Source organism: Oncorhynchus keta, chromosome 2, assembly GCF_023373465.1.
Source record: "Oncorhynchus keta strain PuntledgeMale-10-30-2019 chromosome 2, Oket_V2, whole genome shotgun sequence".
Taxonomy (NCBI): Eukaryota; Metazoa; Chordata; class Actinopteri; order Salmoniformes; family Salmonidae; genus Oncorhynchus; species Oncorhynchus keta.
This window is the reverse complement of record NC_068422.1, coordinates 28,047,925-28,074,719: the sequence shown is the minus strand read 5'-3', so window position 1 is coordinate 28,074,719 and position 26,795 is coordinate 28,047,925. Positions and strand designations below refer to the sequence as shown.

The following is a 26,795-nucleotide window of genomic DNA, read 5'->3' as shown; positions in this document are numbered from 1 at the left end:
CTTGCAGTTAGCCACTGATTCCTTCCAAACCACTCATTGTTGAATTTGCGATTTCCAATTTAATGTGTATTGTGTAATGTCCAATGGCTCTATAATTTGTCTTCATATGAGAAAGATTGAAAATGATTTGCCAGTAGATTATCGACTTGATTCATGATGATAACTGACCAGCTTGCTAAGATTTTGAAAGTGTGTATGTTGACATGATCAGTCCAATCAAAGCTAGGGAGATATAACGTGAAGTGACGTCATTGTATCTGTGGCCAATGACCTTGAGCCTTCTTGGATTATTATATATATATATATATATATATATATATAATATATATAATTTTTTTTTTTTTTTTTTTTACAGTGCACTGCTAGTTATGAATTCTATCTGATGGTGTTTGCATGTTTCGGTAAAAAGACAAATAATGTCCCGTTCGGGAACACTGACAGGTAGAGAGTTTTTTTTGTTCAATCTGATTGCGTGGGCTTGGCTCCCTGGTGGGTGACCCAGGCCCACCCGTGGCTACGTGGTTGTTGTGTATTATTGACATCCACCATAATGTATTGATCACGTTAGAGAATGTTATGCGGTATTGTGTTGGTGTTGCCCCGCCACATTAGTCAGGTGACTGCGGTCAGCTGATTGTCTCCAGACAGACAGAACATGGCCGACCTGTCAGAAGCCCAATGAGGAAACGGTCGAGTTTAGCATAATCGATTCTCTTTTCACGTCGTTTGGTTTGGACTCATATTTTACTATCGTGGACAACATTTGCCAACAGTAACTAAGGTGAGTTTAATAAGAAGATCCATGTAAGTGCGAGAGTAGGCTCTAAAACTGCCTAGCTAACGTTAGCTAGCTAACTGTTAGCTCGTGTGATAACACATATAGAAGGGTTTATACATATCTTTGACTTTAACAAGCCAGTGTCAGGAGGTGCATAAACATTCACTCAACTGACTATCTAACTAGCATTCCAAAGAACATTTTGCGAAAGATTGTGACTTCCCAAATAACATTTTTTGCACTGCTGTGTTCGTAGTTTGTTAACAAGCTAATCTGGCTTGCATGCAAGAAAGAGGCCGGTGGTGGCAGCTCATTTTGCTCGCATTTGCCAATACATGCCTGTCGCTATTAATAAATTATAATTTGGGGTTATTTTCGACAGATCAGGAATGTAATTTATTCATTACGTCTTGCAACGGAAACCGTTTATCGTTTGAGAACCAAACGGAAGCGAACGAAACGGGGAAGGACTTAACTGAATTTATCCAATAGAAACTTTAGTTTTCCGTTTGTAGTAAACAGTTTACAACAGGCGAAACTTAGAAAAATAATAGGTTTTTGCAATTGCCACGCTGAACCCCCGTTTCAAATGTTTTCTCCTGTTTATTACCAGTGAACAAACCCCAAATATTGTTTCAGATGAGCGGGTTGCCAGATGGCATGGCGAATGTCCCCAGCCAGAGCAACCACGCCGGGGAGGATGGCCAGGTGTGGGAGAGACCCTGGACCCTGGAAGAAATGCGACAGACCAGCGCCAACTGGTCCCTGGCTGCAGACTCAGGGGTAGGCTAATTGGCATTTGTTTATGACCTTCATTTAGGCTAGTATCTCCTGAGTTATTATTCAGTCTCTGATTACCTGCCTGTTTTGTCTGCATTCAGCAATGTGTAATCCTCTTAATCTACATATTATGGGTAGAGGAATCGCCCAGCATTGTAAACATAATCTCTTCCATGTGAATGCATTACTAACTATTTATTTTAGGGCCAAACACAATGGCTGCTTGTGGACAATCAGATACACTATTGAATAGATGAAGATGAAACCAATGTTTCTTCTCCTCCACAGCTCTTCCTGTTCCTGCAAGACTTCTCCCAGAGAATGCTGTCAAAGACTCATGAGATAGAGAAGCAGCTAGATGGACTGATCAGGGACACGAAGGCTACAGACTGTTGCCTGCATACCGTCTTCAACGATTTCCTCATGCTCTCCAACACACAGTTCATTGAAAACGTATGTTGTGGTGTGAACAGGAAATACCATGGTCGTGTATGTTAGATCATTTTAACGGAAGAAAATGGACTGAAACAGAGTCTTGTCATGGGACCGTGTCCACAAAGCTTCTGAGTAGGAGTACTGATCTAGGATCAGTTTAGCTTTTTAGTTCATAATGCGTAAGAGTAATTTGACAGATCCAAGATCAGCACTCCTACTCTAAGATGCTTTGTTACAGATTTTTTTTTTTTAATTTCTTTAATTTTACTTTGGTGTGCCTAAATGAACACGACCCATATCTTGTTTTGAAATTTAACAAGCTTTTAACCTAATTAAGAACATTTGAATCGTGTTACATGGTAAGGAAAATGTGGAAGTCATCCCCCTGGGACTATGAGGACTACTGAGTCCTCTTGTATTTAATCATGTGGTTACTGGTGGTGGCTCCGCTGTTTGCTGACTATGACAGAGGGTGTTATGTTTGATGATTCTAACTCATTCTTGTATTGATTGTGTGATGTTACTGATCTTTGTGTTTGTTGACCTCAGAGAGTGTATGATGAGGAGGTGGAGGAGCCAGTGCCAAAGGCTGAGACCTTGGAGAGACAACCTGAACTGGTAAATAATCTACCTGCTCCTTCCCGGGAATTTCGTTTTTTGTGATGTCACAGGTCGACACATAACATCTTAATTTCCTCCCTCGAGTTAATGTTAAATTCAATTCCTCCTCAGGAGAAGACTCGTGAGCAAAAGGAAGCTGAGCTTATCCCTAAGGTCCAGGAAGCAGTGAACTTCGGTCTGAGGGTGCTAGACTCTGCCTTTGAACAATTGGACATCAAAGCAGGAAACTCTGACTCGGAGGACGAGGAGGCCACAGACAGAGTGGAGCCAATACTAGAGCCCAAGGTGAGGGTGGAATCATCTGGAAACATACAGGATTACAGATTAAATTCAAGTTACTTATGCCTGCAGATATAATGTTAGGATTAATACTAGGGGTGTAATACGTGTATTCGTACCGAACCGTTCGGTACAGGGACCTTGGTTTAGTCCTCACTGTGAATCCGAATTAATACATAAAGACCTAGGCCTACCTATTCCTTCCCTACCTAACCTATGCCTATGCTATGTTGTATGCCTCTTGAGTAAATCTGAGCTGAAAAAAAACATTTCACGCTATTCTGTTAAAACAACTAGAGTCTTCGGGCACGTTGTCATCAAAATTAATGTCTTAATTGGCGCATTTCAAACTGTCCTTTTGTGAGGCACAACCGGAAACTTGTTCTATGATGGCTAATGGTGGGGTCAACAAACCAGTTTCCAGTTTGGGAACGTTTTGGCCTTCCAGTAGATTACAACGCCAATGGACAGAGAGAGTATGTCGCCACTGCTCAACGAGAATGGCCTTTGTAGCTGCCATCACCTCAAACATGTTGACACATTTATGCAAACTTCACCCCAGTATTCCTACCACCGGAGAAAAAAAAACCCAACAACACAACTTTGTTTTCCCTCTGCATTCAAGCAGCTCTTCGCAGCTGATTCTGACCTGGCCAAAGAAATTACAAGGGCGATTAGGTATGTTTATAGCCGTGAATATGCGTCCATTCTTGGTGGTTGAGAAGAATAGGGGGTTTTAACACCTCGTGAAAGTGCTCTAGCCACATTACGAACTTCGCGCTCTGTCTACTCTATATAAGAAAGCTAAAGCAGAAGTTGTCAAAGAATTGGCCAATGCCCCCAGTGTTCTGCTTATTACAGATGGATGGACCTCCAGGGCTTCAGAGAGCTACTTAACAGTGACAGCCCGTCACGTTAAGCCTGAGTGGGAAATGTGAAGGAGCATGCTACAGACACACCCCCTTTATGAGAGTCACACAAGTGCGGATATTTTTCTCTTGGTTAGAAAACATTATAGCATAGGCCCCGGTTAACTGTAAGTGCTGTTATTGTGAAGTGGAAACGTCTAGGAGCAACATGCACAATGCCAAGTGTCGGCTGGAGTGGTATAAAGCTCGCCGCCATTGGATTTTGGAGCAGTCAACCCGATCTCTGGAGTGATCAATCTGGCATTCCAACTGACAAATCTGGGTTTCGCTGATGCCAGGACAACGCTACCTGCCGCAATGCATAGTGCCAACTGTAAAGTTCGGTGGAGGAGGAATAATGGTCTGGGGCTGTTTTTCATGGTTCGGACTAGGCCCTGTAGTTCCAGTGAAGGGAAATCTTAATGCTACAGCAATGTTCCAACATCTTGTGGGAAGCCTTCCCAGAAGAGTGGAGGCTGTTAAGGCAGCAATTGGGGGACTAACTCCATATCAATGCCTATAAATTTGGAATTAAATGTTCTTGGCCATGTAGTGTATATGTAATCAGGAATACCAACACTTCGTGTTTTCGTAAGTCAACCAAAATTAACTACAGTAACTGTTGGCATTTCTGAAACCTAACCAATCCTTTCCCCCAAAACTGCAATGTGTACCGAAACGTTGGTTTAGGTTAACTGTTACACCCCTAATTAATACCTATCCAGTACATCTAAGGGAGGATTGGCACTCCTCTGAGTCTGGTTCCTCTCAAGTTTTCTTCCCTGGCTAATCTTTCCTTGCCACTCTGCTTCTGATTTCTCTTTTGGGTCTAGGTCGTAATAACTACTTTGTGACAATGTTGATGTAAAAGGGGTGTTTTTGAGGAACATTTGAATGGTTCTGCCCGTGTTGACCAATGTTATCTGTCTGCTTTCTCCTCCCTCTCTCTTTCTCCAACCCACCTCTCGCTGTGTCTGTAGGACCTGTATGTGGACAGGCCTTTGCCGTATCTTATTGGCTCTCAACTTTTTATGGAGCAAGACGACGTAGGACTGGGAGACCTTTCCAGTGAAGGTAGGTCACTTCAACTCTTTTCTTAATATACTATTTCTACTGAAATAAAGTGTGTATTTTCTTAGCATGTGTTTATATTGTTAGTGTTATACTCTCTTCCAAGCATTGTGTTTCTTGTGTAACATTAATGTTTCTCATGTATTTTTTCGGAATGGAAATAATTCTCTGCACACTCCGGATCAATGCACAATTTTCTATTTATTTAGGCTGCGCTTTTGGTCGGCAGACCTTCATCAGAGCATACAAAACACATGATAGAGACCACATATAGGCAACGTGCGTCAATGCAATCAGACATGATGAGCAAAAGCTGTGTACATAAATGCCAGGAGGCACATCAGTAATCAGTTCTCAGAAAAAATCTGACTTCGAGGCAGTTTATATTTTTTCGTTTCAGTATATTTTTGACAGTTCATTTATTTTTATACCTTTTTACGTAATGCATAAACACATTTTTCTTTTCTTTTTTAAGACCAGGAAAAGTCTCAGGCTAAAAAAAAGTCATAAATGACAGGAACCACATAAAGCCAGGTGTTAGGGGGAAACATATTAAAGCATGGCCCTCATGTCAAAATCATCAGTAAGCCCTGATGGATGTAAAGTACCAAGTGTTTGAGCCCGAAAGAGTTCCCTTTTGCACCGCGTTTTCTCAGTGTTCAAATCACATTTTATTTATTACATGCTTTGTTAAACAGGTGTAGACTAACAGTGAAGTGCTTACTTGCCAACAATGCAGAGAGAAATAATAGAAAGTAAAACATATAATACATACACAATGAGTAATGGTAATTTGATTATATAGTGACAGATCTTAAACGGTGGCAGCAGCGTTTGTGATGAGAAAAAAAGAAAGTAAATGCAGCTAGTCCGGGTAGGTGTTTGGTTAACTATTTAACTAACTATTTAGCAGTCTTATGGCTTGAGGGTAAAAGCTGTTCAGGGTCCTGTTCGTTCCAGACTTGGTGCACTGGTACAGCTTGCCGTGCGGTAGCGGAGAGAACAGTCTATGTATGACAAGGGTGGCTGGAGTCTTTGACAGTTTTTAGGGTCTCCCTCTAACACCACCTGGTATAGAGGTCCTAGATGGTAGGGAGCTCGGCCCCAGTAATGTACTAGGCTGTATGCACTACCCTCTGTTGGAGGGCAGTACTCAGATTTCCATAGCGTGCCTGTGCCACCTTGGGATATACAGTAATAACGGTAGTGCACACAAGGGGGGCGCACTTTTATTTAGCAAAAGTACACATTTTAAATATATATACTTTACTTACTAGAATGCTCACAAAATGTTAACAAGTACTACGGAACCACCATAGTGGATGCTAGGTAAATGCTAATGAGCACATAGAAACATTCACTTCTAAGACTGACAATCCAGCTAATGCAAGTATCTCAAAACGCAGTTTGCAGCATGCACAAAACAAATATTAGACAGCAGGGATCTTAATCCGAGAAGCTTGATCTTGCAAGCTAATGTTAGCCACTTAGCTAACATTGAAGGTTTTTTTTTTTTCTGGTTGCGCAGCTGTAGATGAGGATTATTTTATGAGGATCTGAGGCCCCCTGCCAAATATTTTCAGTCTCCTGAAGGGGAAGAGGTGTTGTCATGCCCTGTTCACAACTTAGTTGGTGTGTGCCGACCATGATAGACCCTTAGTTATATGCACACTGAGGAACTTGAAGCTCTCGACCCGCTCCACTACAGCCTCGTAGATGTGAATCCGTTTGTTGTAGTCCACGATCAGCTCCATTGTCTTGCTGATATTGAGGGAGAGATTGTTGTTCTGGTACCACACCGTCGTCGGTGATCAGGCCTACCACCGTCTACAAACTTAAGGATGGTGTTGGAGTCGTGTGTGGCAAATCAGTCGTGGGTGAACAGGGAGTACAGGAGGGGACTAAGCACGCACCCCTGAAGGGCCCCCGTGTTGCGGGTCAGAGAAGCCTGAAACAAGGTTCTACAGACTGTTGACATCTAGTGGAAGCCTTAGTAAGTGCAATATGACCCCATAGACTGTATATTGGATAGGCAATGACTTGAAAAACTACAAACCTCAGATTTCTCACACCCTGGTTGGATTTTATCTCAGGGTTTTGCCTGCCATATGAGTTCTGTTATACTCACAGACATCATTCAAACAGTTTTATAAACTTCAGATTGTTTTCTATCCATATCTAATTATATGCATATTCTAGCTTTTGGGCCTGAGTAGCAGGCACTTTACTCTGGGCACCTTACTCATCCAAGCTACTCAATACTGCCCCCCAGTCCCAAAGAAGTTAATGGTCTTACCTACATTGGCTTGATCACTAAGTCGTCCGGAACAGCTGGTGCTCTCATGCATGGTTCAGCGTTGCTTTCCTCAAAGTGAGTATAGAAAACATTTCTCGTCACGTAGGTTTGCGTAACTGGGCAGCTCGTGGGTGTGTTTCCCTGTAATCCACAATCGACGAGCGTCAGAGCCGGTCTTAGTCCTGTATTGATGCTTTTCTTGTTTGATGGTTTGTCGAAGGCGTTGTGGGATTTCTTATAAGCATGCGGATTAGTTTCCCGCTCCTTGATAGCGGCAGCGCTATCTCCTCTCCGTGAAAGTTAAACTTTTTTTAATACCCTGAAAACGTAAAGACACTGAACATTTTCTTCAAGTGGCAGGCAACAGGGTAATTGTCATCATTATGCCTTGTAGTGCTCTTATGCTCACTAATTCTTTGCTTAAAGGGATACTTCAGGATTTTGGCAATGAAGCCCTTTGTCTACTTTCTCAAAGTCAGATGAACTCGTCAATAAAAATGTTATGGCCATATCACATGGGCAACGTAAGATGCAATTAACATTCATAGTGTTACATGTAATAAAGCCTTTAACGTTAAACCTTTTACCAGACCGAGGGTGTCTAAAGTCAGTTTTTTTTTTTACTTTACTCTGTGCACAATTGCCACAGGGATGATTGCCATTTCTGAGAGGCGCAAGGAGGGTTTGTTTGGAGCCAGAGTTAATGCTTGCTCTAGCAAGTTTTTATTGCTGAAGTTTAAACATAGTTTATAAACAATAGTTGGCTCAGGATAGGATCAGATGTAAGTAGATGCCAGTGCTGCATCACAGAATGTTTGATAATTTTTGCTGTAGGGGTACATGTGGTTCTACATGTAACAAAGCAGTTTTCACACTTTTGCCCAGCAAGTCTTGGCACAGTTTGGAGAGCAGCACAATACGCTTCCTCCATGTACTGGGAAGCAGGGGTTGGAAATGAAATTGTATTGTGTTTTTTGTTCCGTTCCACAGGGCTGACCAGTAAAATAAAGTTCTGAACCGGTTCAAACCCCCAAAAAGTACTGGTTTATATCGTTCCTTTTTAAACCTCTGAAATCATACGTTTTTTACATTTAGCTCAACATTACATTACTTCCCCAATCATGCAGTGCTGATAGAGCAGCTTGCTATGGAGCAGGCAAGCTATAGCTCAGTGAGATGTTTAAATGCGTGATAGAAAGACAACTATAGGGTGCGGTTTTGAGGATGGGTGGAGGAGGAGCGGAGCCTTAGTTTGAATCGCTTGGGTTCTTGTGATGACATGCATTATCTGAATTAGGCCTGTAATTATACATACGGAGGAGGGCTTCTATGGAAGAACTTTGAATGTCTTCGAACTTTAAAGTTTGCTTAGCTAGCTAACAATCTTGTGCGTGAAGAGCATCACCAGAATTAATAACACCTTTAAAAAATGTTGTAGTTAATAAATCCAATGCGATAAATATGGTATCCCTCACTAAAAATCTCCTTATCTTTTGAATCATGCTTGTAACGTCAGTAGGCTACAGCTCTGCTTCGGGGGGGCACGCACACTTCAAAGATTCTCAGCTGGCAGCCAGACACTGGAAGAAGTTACTGATTGACAGAGGGAGGGCTTTGTATAGGTGCTTTTGTTCTGTTTTTTTTGTGGGTCTTCAAAAAAAATGCCCGCAACGTAAAATAACTGGTTCCCATACTTTTAAATTAACTGTTCTGTTTCAAGATAAGTATAGATCACTTTCGTTCCCGGTTCTGATTCTGTTCCCTGAAAAATGTTGTTCTTTTCCGATTTTCGTTTATTTTCCCAGAACTGGTTCCAACCCCTGCTGGGAAGAGTAACCTCTGTCATGTATTTTTTTGTGAAACTTAAAAACAATTTTTTTTTTACTATACAGAAATATCAATCGACAGCGATCGGGACAGTGTTATTGACAGCGAAGATGGCAAAGATGCTGATGTAAGACTTTTTTTCTCTACTCATCCAGAAAGAAACAGATGTTTTTTAGAGCGTGAAGTTGGCATAATTTTAAATCTTGATCCAAATGAGGTGAAAATACAGAAAATTATATTTGATTCAGATAATTGTATTATCCCTGTGGTGTTTGTGAACAGCAGTCAGACGAAGACTTTGACCAGGACGAGGAGGGGCCAAGCAGCATTAAGAAGGTGAGGACAATTTAACTCTTGACTGTCAGGGTCAACGTTCAAACCCAGAGTTGGTGGATATCTTTGCGATAACAATAACAAACGCACAGGGTTGTATCTCTGAACAATTCTGACAAGGCATGATCAGGGTATTTGCCAATTTAATCAAAGACGAAACAACAGAAAAGTGTGCACTGGACTGGTTTATGGTGACGATGGTAATGATGACATTTTAGTCATTTAGAAGACGCTCTTATCTTAGTCAGGAATGTAAATGCAATTTGCAAGAGCATGGATGACATTGAATGATTTCCTTTGCAGAAGTCGTCCATGTTGAGTGATGACGACGAGGGGGAAGAATCAGACATATTCGGAGAATCGGACAAAGATGACGACGACGATGATGAGTGCATAACGGTATGCTTGTGATTAAAGTTTACTGCTGGATAATGATACTAACATTATTACAAACAGGTAATTTATTAAATATTACAACGTTTATTTATCCAGGTAAGTCAACATTGCTAATACTTTATATGTATGACTTAAGTGAATATAAGATGTTAGTTAATTGCATGTTTACATGTCCCCTTGCATGAATGTTAAATGTTCTATTCCACCTCTCATTTACGTAAGTGTTTGTGTCACATTCAGAACACAGGACCATCATCCTTTGCTGATGAGCTGGCCGCCAGAATCAAAGGGGAACCTATCAGCAAGCCGGAGGGAGATCGCACATGTAAGTTGACTTGATATAACCTGCATGGCTGCAGAGAGTGAGTGCTTTCCCTGTGCTGCTGACTACTATTTATGTCTGATCATACAGGAGTCATAAAGGTCCAGTGTGCACACATTTTAAAAATATTTTTATTATAAATGATGATTTATCATGGGGTAGTTCCCACAGCTATAATGACCTATATTTCAAACTGTTCAACACTAAAGTTGGGCAGTATCCAGATTTTCATACCGTTTCTGTACCATACAATATTACTGAATGTAACATATAATAAAAAAATAAAATAAAAGTATTTTATTTTTTAATTTTAACGCACAAAACAATTTAGGTAACAGGAGGGGATTGAAAGTCTCTGCTGTAACCAATAAGCTTCATCTTGACATATAGCCAGTTAGCTAGCAAGCCAAATGCATAGCTGGAGCCCTGAGATGGATATAATTTATTTGACACATCTTAGATTTCCTATAGTTAACTTTCTTATAGATTTAAGCAATGGCGTATATGCCGCCCTAGGCTAGACAAAAAAACATCGCGCCCTCCTCCTATACCCGCGAAGTAGAATTTGAATGATTTTAGGGGCAAGGCCATCTGCCAGGGCTATAGAGACTCTACCTGTTGGAAAATTGTATTTTGACCTGTCCTGTTTGTAGGATATGGTGTGTTAACATGTTAATTCATATTCACATCGAAGCACATTGCTATTTGATAGGGCGCCAGAGGCTATAGACACTCTACTTGTTGGAAAATTGACGGCGCTTTGGTGGAGTGCCGCTGCGCTGCGTCTCTCCAACAGCAGCAGTGGAGAGGCGCTCTGGGCATGGACAAGATAGATATTGTGCACCCCTGTCTTCATCAAAGTGGGTGCATCTTGGTCAGTTTAGCTGGGAAAATACTGCCCGTGTCAATCTGCCGCTCTAATCCTGCCTGATGGGCGGGCCGGCCCTGCACACACTCACTGTTTCTGTATGATCTTCTCTACTAGCCTGGGTACCAGTGTGTTTCTGCTATAGATAACTTATTGCCTTGCCCACTTGTTTCCTTTTTATGTCAGATGGTCCAGCATCATCCTCAGACAATTGCTTCAATTTTTGTTGTAATTCTCAATTCATGCTTAAAATACAGGATAAAATCTTGCTATGTGATTGAGCAAAACACCAGGCCCTAATTTGTATACAGAAACCGTTTGGCACACCTAAAGTCAATCATCTTTCCTCCCTGTTTGAATCGTATCATCACTGTTTGCTCCATATAGACTTGAAGATGTGTTTTCAGTTTATGTAGGCCATACATCAAATGTGATGCCATACAGCAGAACATGTTTGTCTTTGCGAATTACAAGGGTACATAGATGTTTCACTTCATATTATTGTTCTGCATATGCATGCTCATGTTTCCTTTCCCATGTCACCTCTATGAAGCATTATCGTCTGCCTCTAAGAAGAAGAGTAAAACAAAGAAAGAGCCCAAGACTGAGAGGCCACAGGGTAGGACATTCACTCACTTATGTAAAGGAGGGTTTACATTACTTGTGAACAAGCACCTAATCTCACACTCCATGCATCCAATTACACTGAGTATACCAAACATTAGGAACACTTTCCTAATATTGTGTTTCACCCCCCCCCTGCCCTCATTCATCGTGGCATGGACTCGACAAGGTGACGAAAGTGTTCCACAGGGATGCTGGCTCATGTTGACTCCAATGCCTGGTACCAACTGGCATAGCCTGTTCAAAGGCACTTAAACCCTTTGTCTTGCCCATTCACCCTCTGAATGGCTTAATCCTTCTTTCACCTGTCTCCTCCCTTTCATCTATACTGAATTTAATTGGATTTAACTAGTGACATCAATAAGGGATCATAGCTTTTGTCTGGATACACCTGTTTAGTCTGTCATGGAAAGAGCAGGTGTTCTGAATGTTTGTTCACTCAGTGTATATTGTCCCTGCTAAGCTAACACTTCAGTCAGAAGAACATCAGTGGAGGTATTCTAGCTTCAAAGTAACTGAATTGGATATAATTTTATAAGTAATTTTATAATAAGTGACATTTTTTATATCTATATTTCTTGTAGACAAAAGACCTGATTGTTTGTTGTTGTAGCTATTGAAGATGAGAGTGAGGAGTTGTTTGGGCCGCCGAAGATGGAGGACGAAGACTTCTCTCCGTTCGGAGGGAAAGGAGGCCTCTTCAGTGGAGGAAGAGGACTGTTTGATGATGACGATGAAGTATGCTCACCTGAATGCCTTTTTGTAGCTTCCATATCTTAATTTTTAAATGTGACTTACCAATTGTAATTTCACTTAATATGATAGAACAAAATCTCTGGCCTGTTAAAGGCTCCAAATGATATGTTTGTTGTCCAGGGGGATCTGTTCTCTGATGCACCGAAACAGCCTGTAGCACAGGAGAAGACCAGGAACACAGCTCACGCCACAGGTAATAATTGTCCTACAACTAACATTTGAACTTGCCCAACAAGACTGTTTTTATTTAGGGCACTTGGTAGCAGAATGTTTTGTAAACCAACATTTCTTGTTGGGCAAGTTCAAATAGTAGCTTCCCCTTTCTCTCAGTTTGGGCATGTTATTAGTTGAGAATGTTGTTAATTTTGTACAGTGGCTGTGGTCACTGTGTCTAATTTAGTTGTCGTGGGTTACCGTCTTCATTTTTAGATGCTTTTTCCTAGACAGTATTGAGACTTGGACCTGTTTACAGAACTTGTATTTCTCTATGTTTCTGCCAGAACCTGTCAAGTCTGCTAAGAAGATTCCTTCAGTGGCTGTGTCAATATTCCCAGGTAACAGAAACATGCCCCAAGGACAGCAAAGGCCTTTCAAAGATGACATTTATTATAACATAGTAATAACTGTCTAACAATTTTGGGGGGCTTGAGGACATTATGCCTCTACAGATTCACTCTTACCCTTTTGAAATGGAAATGGAATTTGTTCAATTCAAATTAAATACTGCTACATAACATGACTACACACAGTACATGTTGACATTTCTGTAATGGTATTGAGAAGATCATCCTCTGAATCTATCCTGTCCTCCTCTTTTCCCATAGAGAACAGCCTGTTTGGCATTCCCAATAACTCTGATTCATTGGAGGGCAGAGAGAACGGCAGTCTAGCCAAATCCAACAAGACCCAGGCATCAGCCTCTAGAAAAACCTCTTTAGTGGGAGGAGGGGGGCTGTTCGATGATGATGAAGAGGATGACTTCTTCACTGGCAAAAGCCTTAACAAGTCCGGCTCAGGTAGGTTACTGTTTGACTGACTTATCTCTTTAGCACATTGCGTGAGATCCGAACTTGAAATCAATGATTGTAAAATATCAGTGAAAATCGCAAGTACATAATTTACTCTTAAGCATGTGAATCTCAAGTTAGGAGTAAGCCTATTTTCACCCTATTTTCATTCATGCAATGAGTTTCACATCTAACATTTTGCCTCACTACATTTGCATTTTAGTCATTTAGCAGATGCTCTTATCCAGAGCAACTTAGTTAGTGCATTCGTCTTAAGATAGGTATGTGGGACAATCACATATCTCAGTCATAATAAGTACATTTTTCCTCAAAGTAGCTATCAACAAAGTCAGAGCTAGTAAGTAGGAAAAAAGTAAAGTGCAAGGGTTAGTTCACATAAGGCCTTTGGGAGGGACCGGAGGTGACAGAATGGAGTACTCTGGTTGGGGTGTAGGTTTTGAGCATACGAGCTTCGAATGGAAGCCACTGGAATGTGCGGAGGAGGGGAGTGACATGGGAGAACTTAAGAAGGTTGAACACCAGGCGGGCTGCAGAATTCTGGATAATTTGTAGGGGTTTGATGCCATAAGCAGGGATCCCAGCCAACACCTCGTTGCAGTAGTCCAGACAGGAGATGACATGTGCCTGGATTAGGACCTGCGCTGCTTCCCATGTGAGGCAGGGTTGTACATTACAGATGTTGTAGAGCATGAACCTGCAGGAGTGAGTCACTGCTTTGATATTTGCAGAGAACCGTGGGGTTGTCAACAGTGATGGAGAGTTCTTGGAGCGGGAAGGCCTTCCCTGGATAGAAGAGCAGCTCTGTCTTGTTGAGCTTGAGGTAGTGGGTAGACATCCAAGATGAGATATCTGCCAGGCACACAGAGATGTGTGTCGCCACCTGGGTGTCAGAAGAGAGGAAAGGAGCAAAGTAGTTGAGTATCACCCACATAGCAATGATAGGAGAGACCATGTAAGGATATGATGGTGCCTAGTGACTTTGTGTATAGAGAGAAGAGGAGAGAGCCTAGATCTGAGCCCTGGGGGACACCAGTAGTGAGAGTACGTGGTGCAGAAACACATCCTCTCCACGTCACCTGATAGGAACTGCCTGGCAGGTGGGATTCTATCCACGGGTGTGCAGAGTCTGAGAAACCCAGCCCTGAGAGGGTGGAGAGGGTGGAGAGGAGGATATGATAGTGGTCCTTCTGTGGCTCAGTTGGTAGAGCATGGCGCTTGTAACGCCAGGGTAGTGGGTTCGATTCCCGGGACCACCCATACGTAGAATGTATGCACACATGACTGTAAGTCGCTTTGGATAAAAGCGTCAGCTAAATGGCATATATTATTATTATTATTATTATTATATTATATTATTATTATTATATATATTATAAGTGTCGAAGACAGTGGATAGATCTAGGAGGATGAAAACAGAGGAGAGGGTCAGCTTTGGCAGTGCGGAGAGCCACTGTGACACAGAGGAGAGCTCTGAGTGACCCCTCTTGACTGGTTAGGGTCAAGAAGATCTTTCTGAGAGGAATAGCGAGAGAGTTGGTCAGAGACAGCACGCTCAAGTGTTTTTGAAAGAAAAGTAAGAAGTGATATAGATCTGTAGTGTTGGTTTCTTGAGTGGATCGACTCTTGACATTTTGAAGTCAGAGGGGACGCAGCCAGTGGTCAGGGATCAGGGAAGTTAGGAGTGGGAGAAGGTCTCCAGAGATGGTCTGGAGGAGGGTATGGGGTCAAGCGGGAAGGTTCTTGGGCAGCCAGATTTCACTAGTCTCAGGATTTAATCTGGAAATGGGAGAAAGCGGTCAAGGCATAAGGTAGTTCTGTGGGAGTGGGGCCAGTGGACTCAATAGGCTGAGCAAATGAGGAGCGGATGTTGTCAACCTTATTTTCAAAGTGTCGACAAAGTCATCCATGTGGACGATTAAGGAGGGATGAGAAGGTGGAAAATAATTTCATAGGGTTAGAGGCAGAAGCTTGACATTTAGAGTGATAAAGTGGTTTTAGCAGAGGATACAGAGGAAGATGAGATTAGTAGGCTTCCAGTCTCTAGTAAAGATGAGGTCAAGAAATGGTGAGATCAAAAGGTAGAAGTCACCGAGTACGAAAAGCGGTTAACAGTTGTCAGGAAATGCGCTTATCACAATGTCGAACTCATTGAGGAACTCAAAATGTTAAACTTGAGTGGACAAGTGACAGTGACCGCATGGAATTCAATTGAGGAGCAAGACAACTGAGTCAGGGAGAAAAAAGAATCTCCACAAATAAGTAGCCCTGTCTCGGACTATGACAGAACACGTAGGCAGGGAGGAGCTGGAGTTGCAGTGTTCTCTGGGGGTGATCCATGTCTCCGTCATGGCCAAAACATCTAGGGACTGAAGAGCAGCATAGACTGAGATGAACTCAGCGTTCTTGACCACAGATCGGCAGTTCCAAACGCTGAGACCAAGAATTCTACATAGGTTGTGAGTGCAGTGTACACTAAATTTAGAAAGGTTGCAGGCAAGGGGTGGGGAGCGTCTGTAAAAAGCCTACAGGGAGAGGAGTGAACAGGTATAGAAAACACTCACATAGTTGAAAAAAAAAATACAAAATATCTAAATTTGATTTTCTTTAAATATACTGAACAAAAATATAAACACAACATGTAAAGTCGTGATCACGTTTCATGAGCTGAAATAAAAGATCCCAGAAATGTTTCATACGCACAAAAAGCTTACACAGGTGCACCTTGTGCTGGGGACAAAAGGCCTCTCGAAAATGTGCACTTTTGTCACACAAGACAATGCAACAGATGTCTGAAGTTTTGAGGGAGCATGCGATTGGCATGCTGACTGCAAGAATGTCCACCCAAGCTGTTTCCACAGAGTAAAATTTTCATTTCTCTACCATAAGCAGCCTCCAACATCATTTAAGTCAATTTGGCAGTAGGTTCAACCGGCCCCACAACTTCAGACCACGTGTAACCACTCCAGCCCAGGACCTCCACATCTGGCTTCTTCACATACGGGATTGTCTGAGACCAGCCACACGGGCAGCTGAAACTGTGAGTTTGCACAAACTCTCTTAACTGCGTGCTCGTCATCCTCACCAGGGTCTTGACCTGATGACAGTTAGGCGTCATAACCGATTTCAATGGGAAAATGCTCACCTTTGATGGCCACTGGCACGCTGGAGAAGTGTGCTCTTCACGGATGAATCACAGTTCCAACTATACTGGGCAGATGGTAGACGGCGCGCATGACGTTGTGTGTGCGAGCGGTTTGCTGATATCAACCTTGTGAACAGAGTGCCCCATGGTGGGGTTATGGTATGGGCAGGCATAAGCTACGGACACCGAACACAATTGCATTTTTTCTTTGGCAAGTTGAATGTACAGATATACCGTGACGAGATCCTGAGGCCCATTGTGCCATTAATCTGCCGCTATCACCTCATGTTTCAGCATGATGATGCATGGCCCCATGCCGCAAGGATCTGTACACAATTCCTGGAAGCTGAAAATGTGCCAGTTCTTTAATGGCCTGCATACTCACCAGATTTGTCACCAATTGAGAATGTTAGGGATTCTCTGGATCAACGTGTATGACTGTGTTCCAGGTCCACCAATATCCAGCAACTTTGCACAGCCATTGGAATAAGACGGACCCCATTCCATAGGCCACAATCAACAGCCTGATCAAATCTATGCGAAGATGTCCACACTGCTTGTGGTCAAACCAGATACTGACTGGTTTTGTGATCCACGCCCCTGTTTATTTTAAGGTATCTGTGACCAATTCCCTAAAATGTGAAATCCATAGATTAGGGCCTAATTAATGTATTTTAATTGACTGATTTCCTTATGAACTGTAACTCAGTAAAATCTTTGAAGTTGTTGCATGTTGCGTCTTTATATTTTTGTTCAGTATAAATATGCTTCTGCAAAGTATGCATCCTTTTCAGGCTCGTAGCTGTCCGATTCAGACATGTTTTGATTGAATGATTTTGGGTGGTGTAGAGCTTGAATGCTGTGTCTGCACTGCGCTTGCCTCGAACCATAATATGTAGGTGTGACTATGTGAAAACAGGAAGTAAGCACAATTGAAGTTAAACACATTTATGCTCGTAATAGTGAAAATAGCCAAGTGTTTTGATATGCATGTATAGCCCACAAGACCTGAGATGGCTGTAGAGTTTCTTGTGGGGATGTTTTGAAGCATGTTTTTTTTGTTGAGTCTGGCCACTATTACTACTATATGGCTCATGCAAGTAACTAAGCCAGCTAGAGAAATCTCAGGAATGGAACTCCGACCAAAACAACTGTCTGGATGATGCTTCAAAACTAAAAGTAAGTGGGAATCTAAACTGAAATACCCCTTTAATAGTAGTTGGTTTGTCAACAATTAGCTGCAAGTTGTCAGCAGTTCACAAACCAAGTAGGCTACTGAGAAGACAGACAGCACTTAAAGCAGATGGCCCTAGCGAGCAAAAAGACACTACTAGACAACAGTTTAAGACCAAAATGATACTTATCACTCCTTGAGATATCAGAAGTCATCTAGCTATAGATTGAAGCACTAAAACTGTATTCATCGCAAGCACTAATATGTTACCTGTGTTCAGCTGAACAGAAGAAATCCAAGAAAGAGAAGACAGTGGATCTGTTTGGAGGAGATGATGAGGATGGTGACATCTTTGGTGAGAGCTCTGTCGCCCCACCCACTCTACAGAGCAGGGAGGTGGTGGTGGAGGAGGAAGAAGAGGTGAAACAGGCTCCTCAGAAAAAGGTGAATATACACACGTGTACATTGGGTTTCCATATTAACAAGTGTTGATTGACTATATAATGGATTTAGGGCACTTGGTTATCATGATTATAAGTTGCTTACTTACAGTAGTGTTGATTAGTTGTGCTGTTGATGATTTTTGGTTTTAGTAATGAATTATGCTGATGGTTGTTGGTTGTGGTAATGATGGTTGTTGGTTGTGTTAAGATGCCAGCAGGAGGCGTCTCCATGTTTGGTCCTGGTACCAAGAGCCTACTAACTGAGGCACTGAAGAAACGACAGCCCTCCTCCACCAGCGACGAGTCAGAGGAGGTGGGACTCCTCTTTCATCTACCCATCATCTCTCTCATCCATGTCTTTATCTATCTACAATCTCACTTTTTATCTTTATCTCCCTCACTCTTTCTTCCTAACTCTCGCTTTGTTTCTCTTGCGCTCCTTTTCTTCCCCCCCGTGTTGTTCATTACAGAACGGCCCTCCTCCAGACGGGGTGAAAACCCCGACTAAGCAGACAGAAGAAAGCCAGGCGACGAGTCTGTTCTCTGACGATGAGGACTCACAGGTGTGCTGCTTCTTTTTTAACACTCATTCTCAAGTATGCATCCATTTCCTGAATGTTGTTGATGGAGGTACTTCTCATGCTTATCAATTACATCAATATCTACATGAGCCGTACAATTAATGCTTAGAACGTTAGTTTGATCATGAAGCATGGTATTGTTTTACAGATGTAACCTCACCTTTCTCTGTCCCTGTCTTTCTAGATATTTCAAACCATCCCTAAGAGTCAGTCTAAACCTGAACCCACAACCCAGAGCAAAGCCAGCAAAGCTCCTCTGTCCATCTTCGATGACGAGGAGGAAGAAGTGAGAAAATGACCCTAACCTATTTCGGTCCCAAAAATATTAGAATTTGTAACTACGTCTTCATATCTAACCACTTTCTTGCATCATGCAGGATCTGTTTGCGTCTGCGAAGAAGTCTAAACCAAGCCTAGCTAAAGCTGCCACTCCAAAAGTCAAGAAACCTGTCTCTAGCTCCATCTTCAGTGATGATGAGGTAATGGGAGGAAAGGGAACTTTGCTACATAATCTTCAGTTCAACTTCAGCCTGTCAGAAAATAACCCTTAGCCCCCTCCTTTAGCCACTACCCCTTTGGTATTCACAGATCTGAAATACCTGCATAGGTAAGCAATATGGTGATAGCAATATTGTGATGGCTCTGCCATCCAATGGGCTTCAGATAGGGCTTGAAAACTGTTACGGACTACAAAGGGAAACTGCCCAGTGACGCAAGCTTACCAGACGAGCTAAATGGCTTTTATGCTCGCTTCGAGGCGAGCAACACTGAAGCATGCACGAGAGCACCAGCTGTTCTGGATGACTGTGTGATAACGCTCTCGGCAGCTGATGTGAACAAAACCTTTAAAAAGGTCAACATTCACAAAGCCACTGGGCCAGACGGATTACCAGGACGTGTACTCAAAGCATGCGCGGACCAACTGGCAAGTGTCTTCACTGACATTTTCAACCTCTCCCTGACCGAGTCTATAAAACCTACATGTTTCAAGCAAGTAGTCCCTGTGCCCAAATAAGAGAATGATGATATGATTACCGTCCTGTGGCACTCATGTCGGTAGCCATGAAGTGCTTTGAAAGGCTGGTCATGGCTCACATCAACAGCATCTTCCCAGACACGCAAGACCCACTCTAATTCAAATACCACCCCAACAGATCCACAGATGACGCAATCTTAATCGCATTCCACACTGCCCTTTCTCACCTGGACAAAAGGAACACCTATGTGAGAATGCTGTTCATTGACTACAGCTCAGCGTTCAACACCATAGTAACCATGAAGCTCATCAATAAGCTAAGAACCCTGTGACTAAACACCTCCCTCCTCAACTGGGTCCTGGACTTCCTGACGGGCCGCCCCCCCAGGTGGTAAGGATGGGCAACAACATGTCTGCCACGCTGATCCTTAACACTGGGGCCCCTCAGGGGTGTGTACTTAGTCCCCTCCTGTATTCCCAATTCACCCACGACTGTGTGGCTAAACACGACTCCAACATCATTAAGTTTGCTGACAACACAACAGTGGTAGGCCTGATCACCGACAACAATGAGACTGCCAATTGGGAGGAGGTCTGAACTGGCAGGGTGGTGCCAGGACAACTTCTCCCTCAATGTGAGCAAGACAAAGGAGCTTATTGTGGACTACAGGAAAAGGAGGGCCGAACAGGCCCCCATTAACATCGACGGGGTTGTCAGGGAGCGGGTCAAGAGTTTCAAGTTCCTTGGGGTCCACATCACCAACGAACTATCATGGTTGAAACATACCAAGACAGTTGTGAAGAGGGCACGACAAAACCTTTATCCCCTCAGGAGACTGAAAAGATTTGGCATGGGTCCCTAGATCCTCAAAAAGCTTCTACAACTGCACGTTCGAGCGCATCCTGACCGGTTGCATCACCGCCTGGTACGGCAACTGCTCGGCATCTGACCGTAAGGTGCTACAGAGGGTAGTGCGAACAGCCCAGTACATCACTGGGGCCAAGCTTCCTGCCATCCAGGACCTATATAATAGGAGGTGTCAGAGGAAAGCCCATACAATTGTCAGAGACTCCAGTCACCAAAGTTATAGACTGGTTTCTCTGCTACTGCACGGCCATCGGTACCGGAAGGACCAAAAGGCTCCTCAACAGCTTCTACCCCCAAGTCATAAGACTGCTGAACAATTCATAATATCGCCCCCGGACAATTTACAATTTTATATATTCACTGTTTTGTTAGTTACCTATGCATAGTCGCTTTGCCCCCACCTACATGTACAGATTACCTCAATTAGCCTGTACCTCTGCACACTGACTCGGTACCGGTTCCCCTGTATATAGCCTCGTTATGTTATTGTGTTACTTTTTATTATTACTTTTATTTGAATCTACTTGGTAAATATTTTCTTCTTTAACTGCACTGTTGGTTAAGGGCTTGTAAGTAAGCATTTCCCGGTGAAGTCTACACTTGTTGTATTTGGCGCATGTGACAAATTGAATATAGCTTACACCCATCCTATTCCTACAAATCTGCAAACACCAGAAAGGTAGATTTTGAACCAGGCTTCCTTGTGAAGGTTGTTTCTATTACTTCAACAGATGATATCTATTTAACCCTTTTGTATTCTTTCTGCATTAGGACCAGTGGATGAGCTCCAAGCCTAGTGCTGGTAAGACAGAGGGTAAGACTGGAGGGATGAAGTCCAGTACTAGTGCCCCAGCTAGTCTACCCAGTGTCAAAGCAGTTCCTAAAGACAGCCTGTTTGATGAGGATGATGATGATCTCTTTGCTGCTACCAAGGAGTCGAGGTAAACGTCATAGCAATACTAGACAAAAATACTAAATCTGTAGTATGACGTCTTGGTGTGGTGTAAATGTCTGTGTGTTGGTGCAGTCAGAAGAAGCACCAGAGAGTCTCTCTCCTGTTTGAAGATGAGGATGATGAAGATAAGGGATCCCTCTTCGGCTTCAAATCAAACGTCACCAACAGCTCTACTACAGCTGACCCTAAAGTAAGCATGGTTTACAGATTGTCTGTCCACAGCCTAGTCCCTATGTAGTGCACTATATAGTGAATAGGGTGCCATTTTGGCATATATGAATAACCTATAGGTGAAAAGCCTTCAAGGCAACAATGGAATTGTTAAAAAAGATACTTCAGTAATGTCTAGGCTCTTGTCTATTATTTTAAAACAATAAAAATATTGAATGAATATCGTCGTAAGAAAGTACTGTTTTGACGTACTGTTCATATAAATATACTGTATGTGTGGTAACATCCCTGCATTGATAGCTGTGTCTGTAATCAGTGCTATTTCAGTCCTTTACCCCCCAGCTCTTACCCTTTTTTCCTGTGCCCTTATCGTGTTCTCTAGGCATCTGTTGTAGCCTCCCCAGCCCCCTCGCTGCTCCAGATAGACAAACCAGAGGTGACTGCACCACCTCCTCCCCTAGTGGAGGAGAAACCTACAGAGGAGGAGAGCGTAGCGAAATACAAGAGTCCTGAGGTGCCATCCCTGTCCTCTCCACTAGAGGGCAGTGAGAGTAAGAAGAAGCCAGTAGGGGCCGTCAGTCTGTTTGGAGGGATCAACGTGCTGGGAGACAGACTGGCAGCAGCCAAGGTGAGATGCTACATAAGACTTAGGGTAGAAATTCTCTCTAAGCTCAGATCTACGATCAGCTAAACTCACCCAATCCTGATCATAACCTAGTTTTGGCCATTAGGGACATTTCCCAATTAATCTTTCTGTGATTCCTCACATTATCTCTCCTAGTCTCTTTCTCAAAACCAATTGGACAATAAAGACCTGAGGTGAGGGACCTTGGAACATTTCCTCCAATATAGTTGAGAAAGAGGCAAAGAGAGAGGAAGGTGAATTGAGATGGAGCCCTGCTCCTATGCCTGTGAGTGTGAGGTGCTGTACTCACTTTGACGCCTTTCTGTCTTCCTGTACCTAAACAAGCAGACTAAGAGCCCATTGGGCGACCCGGATGGTGATGACTTCCTGTCTGAGGGCCCGCCCCCCATGGAGAAGGAGGCCAAAACTAAGAAGAACACCCTCAGTCTGTTTGATGATGTGGAAGAGGAGGGTGCTGACTGGACTGCCCCGATCTCCATACCGACCAAACCAGTTGCCAAAAACACACTAAAGGTTTAAAATATTTTATTCATACTACTGACAATTCCTGTGTGTGTGTGTGTGTGTGTGTGTGTGTGTGTGTGTGTGTGTGTGTGTGTGTGTGTGTGTGTGTGTGTGTGTGCGTGTGCGTGTGTGTGTGTGTGTGTGTGTGTTTCTGTAAAACCTGTGTCTGTCTGTTAGCCTGCGGAGGAGCGTCCTCGTACCAAGAGTAGTACCGGGGTGTTCCAGGATGAGGAACTGCTCTTCAGTCAGACTCAGCAGAGAGACAACGACCCTGAAGTTGACATCTTCGCCACACCTGACAAGTCTATGGTGAGTTATAGGGACAGTAGGCTTAGTGAGATGGTTTAAGTGTAAGTATTGGGCTAGAGCAAAACACCTGCACTCACCAGGACCAGGGTGGATGTCTTGTATTGCATCAGCACATTGACGCGCGTACTACTTGCTACCCCTTTGAGTGATAAATCAATTGTACGAATGATCGTAGTGATGATAAAATGCTGTGTTCCTGTCTCAGAGCTCCAGGCCAAGCTCAGTGAAGTCGGCAGCTCCAACACTGTTTGGTGATGATGAAGATGACCTCTTCAGCTCTGTCAAGCCCAAAGCTCCTCCTCCGGTACCCTATTCTAAATCACCTCAATAAATCAATACAATATGAATACAACTTGATGACTTTACCGGGCGATGTACATCCTCAGTCCTTGTCCTTTTTTTGACCTGCATCCTCAGAAGGTATCAGAGAAGCCCAGTAAACCCACTAAAGACGAGTCATCCTCAAAACCTTCTGTCACAGCACCAGTCACAGAGAGTGAGGTAAGGCTGATGAAACTAAGAGTCTTAGTCTATACAGAATATGTGATTGCCCATGTGCTTAGGGTTAAAGGGTATCTGAGGAGGCTGGTGGAAGGAGTTATAGGAGGATAGGCTCATTGTAATGGCTTTAATGGAACACATCAAACATACGGAAACCACGTTTGACTTCGTTCCATTGATTCCGTTACAATGAGCCAGTCCAAAATAACTCCTCCCACCTGCCGCCTCTGGAGTACGTACAGTACTAGTCAAAAATTGACGCATCTACTCATTCAAGTTTTTATTTTGACTATACATTGTTTAATAATAGTTAAGACATCATGTAGTAATCTATCATGTAGTAACCAAAAAAGTGTTAAATAAATCCAAATATATTTGATATTCTTCAAAGTAGCCAACTATTGCCTTTACAGCTTTGCACACTCTTGGCATTCTCTCAACCAGCTTTGTGGTAGTCACATGGAATGCATTTCAATTAACCGGTGTACTTTGTTAAAAGTTCATTTGTAGAATTTCTTTCCTTGTTGTGACAAGGTAGGGGTGGTATACAGAAGCTAGCCCTATTTGGTAAAAGACATGAGCTGTGTTCGAGTATTCATACTCTCAATAATATTTTACGTCACAAATAGGAAGTATACACGCAGAGGACACTTTCTGTGAAAAAGGTGAGAATTTGTCTCACTTGTTCTTTGAATGGAAATTTGTCCAAATTTTGGTAAAACTTTGCAAAATACTTATTTACCATTATGAACACTATCAATGTTTTTGACATGAAATATATATGTTACTATTGCAATTATAACAAGACCACTAAAATGATTGCATTTTTTTATTCTTGTTGCCAAATACTTCATACACAAACAAAAATTCCAAAATTCTATACCAAAATGACACTCTTTTTTGATTGAATTGAACTATTTTATTAAAACATTAACCCTAGTGAACAATAACAAGAATAACCTGTTCCTAAATCATTACAATAAGATTTTTTCAGAGTGATTACAATTGCACTAGAATTGTTTATTTTTTAAAAATATTTTTTGTTTGTTCCAGTATTTTTTTCATTAATACCTGTGTTCTGTTTTGTATTATGTAAGAATGTAAATTATTCATCTGTATTTTGAATTTAAGAAAATTGGCTTCATATGGTTTTGTCATTTGAAGATAAAGGTGGAAAATAAGCAGTCTTAAGTCCAACGAGAGCGGATAGAAATTCATTGCTAATTATGACAAATGTTGAGCAATGTAATAAAGTTATGAATTTTTAAATAGGTTACCTTACACGCTATGTTGGCCGACAATTTGTTAGCTATGCTGTCCTTATGAACCTCATAGCATTTCATTACAGCAGTATGTAAGTTAGCCTAAAGTTAGTAGGCTACTTATACATCAAACTTGCCAGTATATTAACTATAGGCTATCTTAACTACCCAACATTTAGTGACTTGATTTTTCTCGTCATTCTTAGCATAGCTAAATTGTATTGTCGTAGTGCGTTCTCAATGGACATTCGGGGGCTTTTGTAAATTCGCTCTGGCTATCCATTCAGATTTCAGAGCACTCTCGGTTTAGTGTACCAGAGCGCAGAATAATTAATTTACGAGCAACGGGTGGTTGAATATGGCCGGTGTCAGTAAACGTTGACAAAAAAAGGCGTAATTCAATTGTTTCCAGCAGCACAGTCACCAACGCTCTGGATAACATAAACTGCCTAACCAGCTCTGCTAGGGCGAGTAAAATGGTCAGAGTGTTCTGATTTGTGTCTGGAAGCCAACGTTAGCTCGGGTACTTGACTGCCGTTGTACGGCCAGAACGCTCAAATCAATCCTACTCCTCGGCCCATGCGTCCAGTGTACTGTACTCTCCGAGAGTGAAACAGTCTTAATTCACAAACGGACAATCTGATAACGCTCTGAATTATGAGCACACTCTGGCACTCCAGATTAAATTTAAGAACACACCCAAAGTCTTAAAATGTCTAACTTGTCATTTGTTTTGGTAACTAGCTAGCTAGCAACTTCCGGGTGACAGGCTAAGATTTAGTACACTCAACTGAAAGGATACGGTTCTGTTAAAGTATACTCAAATGAACTAATAGTATGGTATATACTCATTAAGTATACAGTATGTTAGTATGGGTATTCGAACACAGCTCAAGTCTATAATATGGCAAGAACAGCTCAAATAAGAAAAGAGAAACGACAGTCCATTATTACTGTTAAGAAATGAAGGTCAGTTAATCCGGAAAATGTCAAGAACATTAAGTTTCTTCAAGTGCAGTCGCAAAAACCAAGTGCTATGATGAAACTGGTTCTCACAAGAACCGCCACATAAAAGGAAGGGCCAGAGTTCTCTGTTTCAAAGGATAAGTTCATTTGAGTTACCAGCCTCAGAAATTGCAGCCCAAATAAATGCTTCAGAGTTCAAGTAACAGAGGACTGTTCAGAGAAGACTGCATGAATCAGGCCTTCATGGTTGGGTTGCTGCAAAGAAACCACTATTAAAGGACACGAAGAAGAGACTTGCTTGGGCCAAGAAAAACGAGCAATGGACATTAGACTGGTGGATATCTGTCCTTTGGTCTGATGAGTCCAAATGTGAGATTGTTGGTTCTAACTGCTGTGTCTTTGTGAGACGCAGAATAGATGAATGGATAATCTTCGCATGTGTGGTTCCCACCGTGAAGCATGGAGGAGGTGGTGTGATGGTGCTTTGCTGGTGACACTGTCTGTGATTTATTTAGAATTCAAGGCACACTTAACCAGCATGGCTACCACAGCATTCTGCAGCGATACGCGATTCCATCTGGTTTGCGCTTAGTTGGAAAATCATAATTTGTTTTTCAACAGGACAATGACCCAACACACACCCAGGCTGTCCAAGGGCTATTTGACCAAGAAGAAGAGTGATGGAGTGCTGCATCAGATGACCTGGCCTCCACAATCCCCCCGACCTCAACCCAATTGAGATGGTTTGGGATGTGTTGGACCACCGAGTGAAGGAAAAGCAGCCAACAAGTGTTCAGTATATGTGAGAACTCCTTCAAGACTGTTGGACAAGCATTCCAGGTGAAGCTGGTTGAGAGAATGCCAACATTGTTCAAAGCTGTCATAAAGGCAAAGGGTGGCTACTTTGAAGAATCTCATATATTTGATTTAACACTTTTTTGGTTACTACATGATTCCATATGTGTTCTTTTTTTG

At 42.4% G+C, this 26,795-nt stretch overlaps 1 protein-coding gene across 3 annotated transcripts in view; it reads left to right on the top strand.

Annotated features, from left to right (window-relative positions):
• Positions 1-580: 580 nt before the first annotated feature.
• Positions 581-26,795, top strand: part of washc2c (WASH complex subunit 2C) — a 29,974-nt gene continuing 3,759 nt past the window's right edge. For 2 of the 3 annotated variants that reach the window (XM_035748511.2, XM_035748509.2), the window contains exons 1-27: positions 581-781; positions 1,418-1,561; positions 1,847-2,011; positions 2,543-2,611; positions 2,726-2,899; positions 4,782-4,875; positions 9,061-9,122; positions 9,278-9,331; positions 9,632-9,727; positions 9,965-10,049; positions 11,468-11,533; positions 12,152-12,276; positions 12,415-12,487; positions 12,795-12,848; positions 13,119-13,310; positions 17,919-18,082; positions 18,290-18,394; positions 18,552-18,644; positions 18,847-18,948; positions 19,040-19,141; positions 21,278-21,447; positions 21,534-21,651; positions 22,015-22,260; positions 22,603-22,791; positions 22,960-23,091; positions 23,297-23,395; positions 23,509-23,592. In XM_035748511.2, the coding sequence (XP_035604404.1) occupies positions 1,418-1,561; positions 1,847-2,011; positions 2,543-2,611; positions 2,726-2,899; positions 4,782-4,875; positions 9,061-9,122; positions 9,278-9,331; positions 9,632-9,727; positions 9,965-10,049; positions 11,468-11,533; positions 12,152-12,276; positions 12,415-12,487; positions 12,795-12,848; positions 13,119-13,310; positions 17,919-18,082; positions 18,290-18,394; positions 18,552-18,644; positions 18,847-18,948; positions 19,040-19,141; positions 21,278-21,447; positions 21,534-21,651; positions 22,015-22,260; positions 22,603-22,791; positions 22,960-23,091; positions 23,297-23,395; positions 23,509-23,592 (3,057 nt within the window). In that variant the 5' untranslated portion in view covers positions 581-781. The remainder of the gene's footprint in view (positions 782-1,417; positions 1,562-1,846; positions 2,012-2,542; positions 2,612-2,725; positions 2,900-4,781; positions 4,876-9,060; positions 9,123-9,277; positions 9,332-9,631; positions 9,728-9,964; positions 10,050-11,467; positions 11,534-12,151; positions 12,277-12,414; positions 12,488-12,794; positions 12,849-13,118; positions 13,311-17,918; positions 18,083-18,289; positions 18,395-18,551; positions 18,645-18,846; positions 18,949-19,039; positions 19,142-21,277; positions 21,448-21,533; positions 21,652-22,014; positions 22,261-22,602; positions 22,792-22,959; positions 23,092-23,296; positions 23,396-23,508; positions 23,593-26,795) is intronic. The other variant, XM_035748510.2, reaches the window with a different exon arrangement.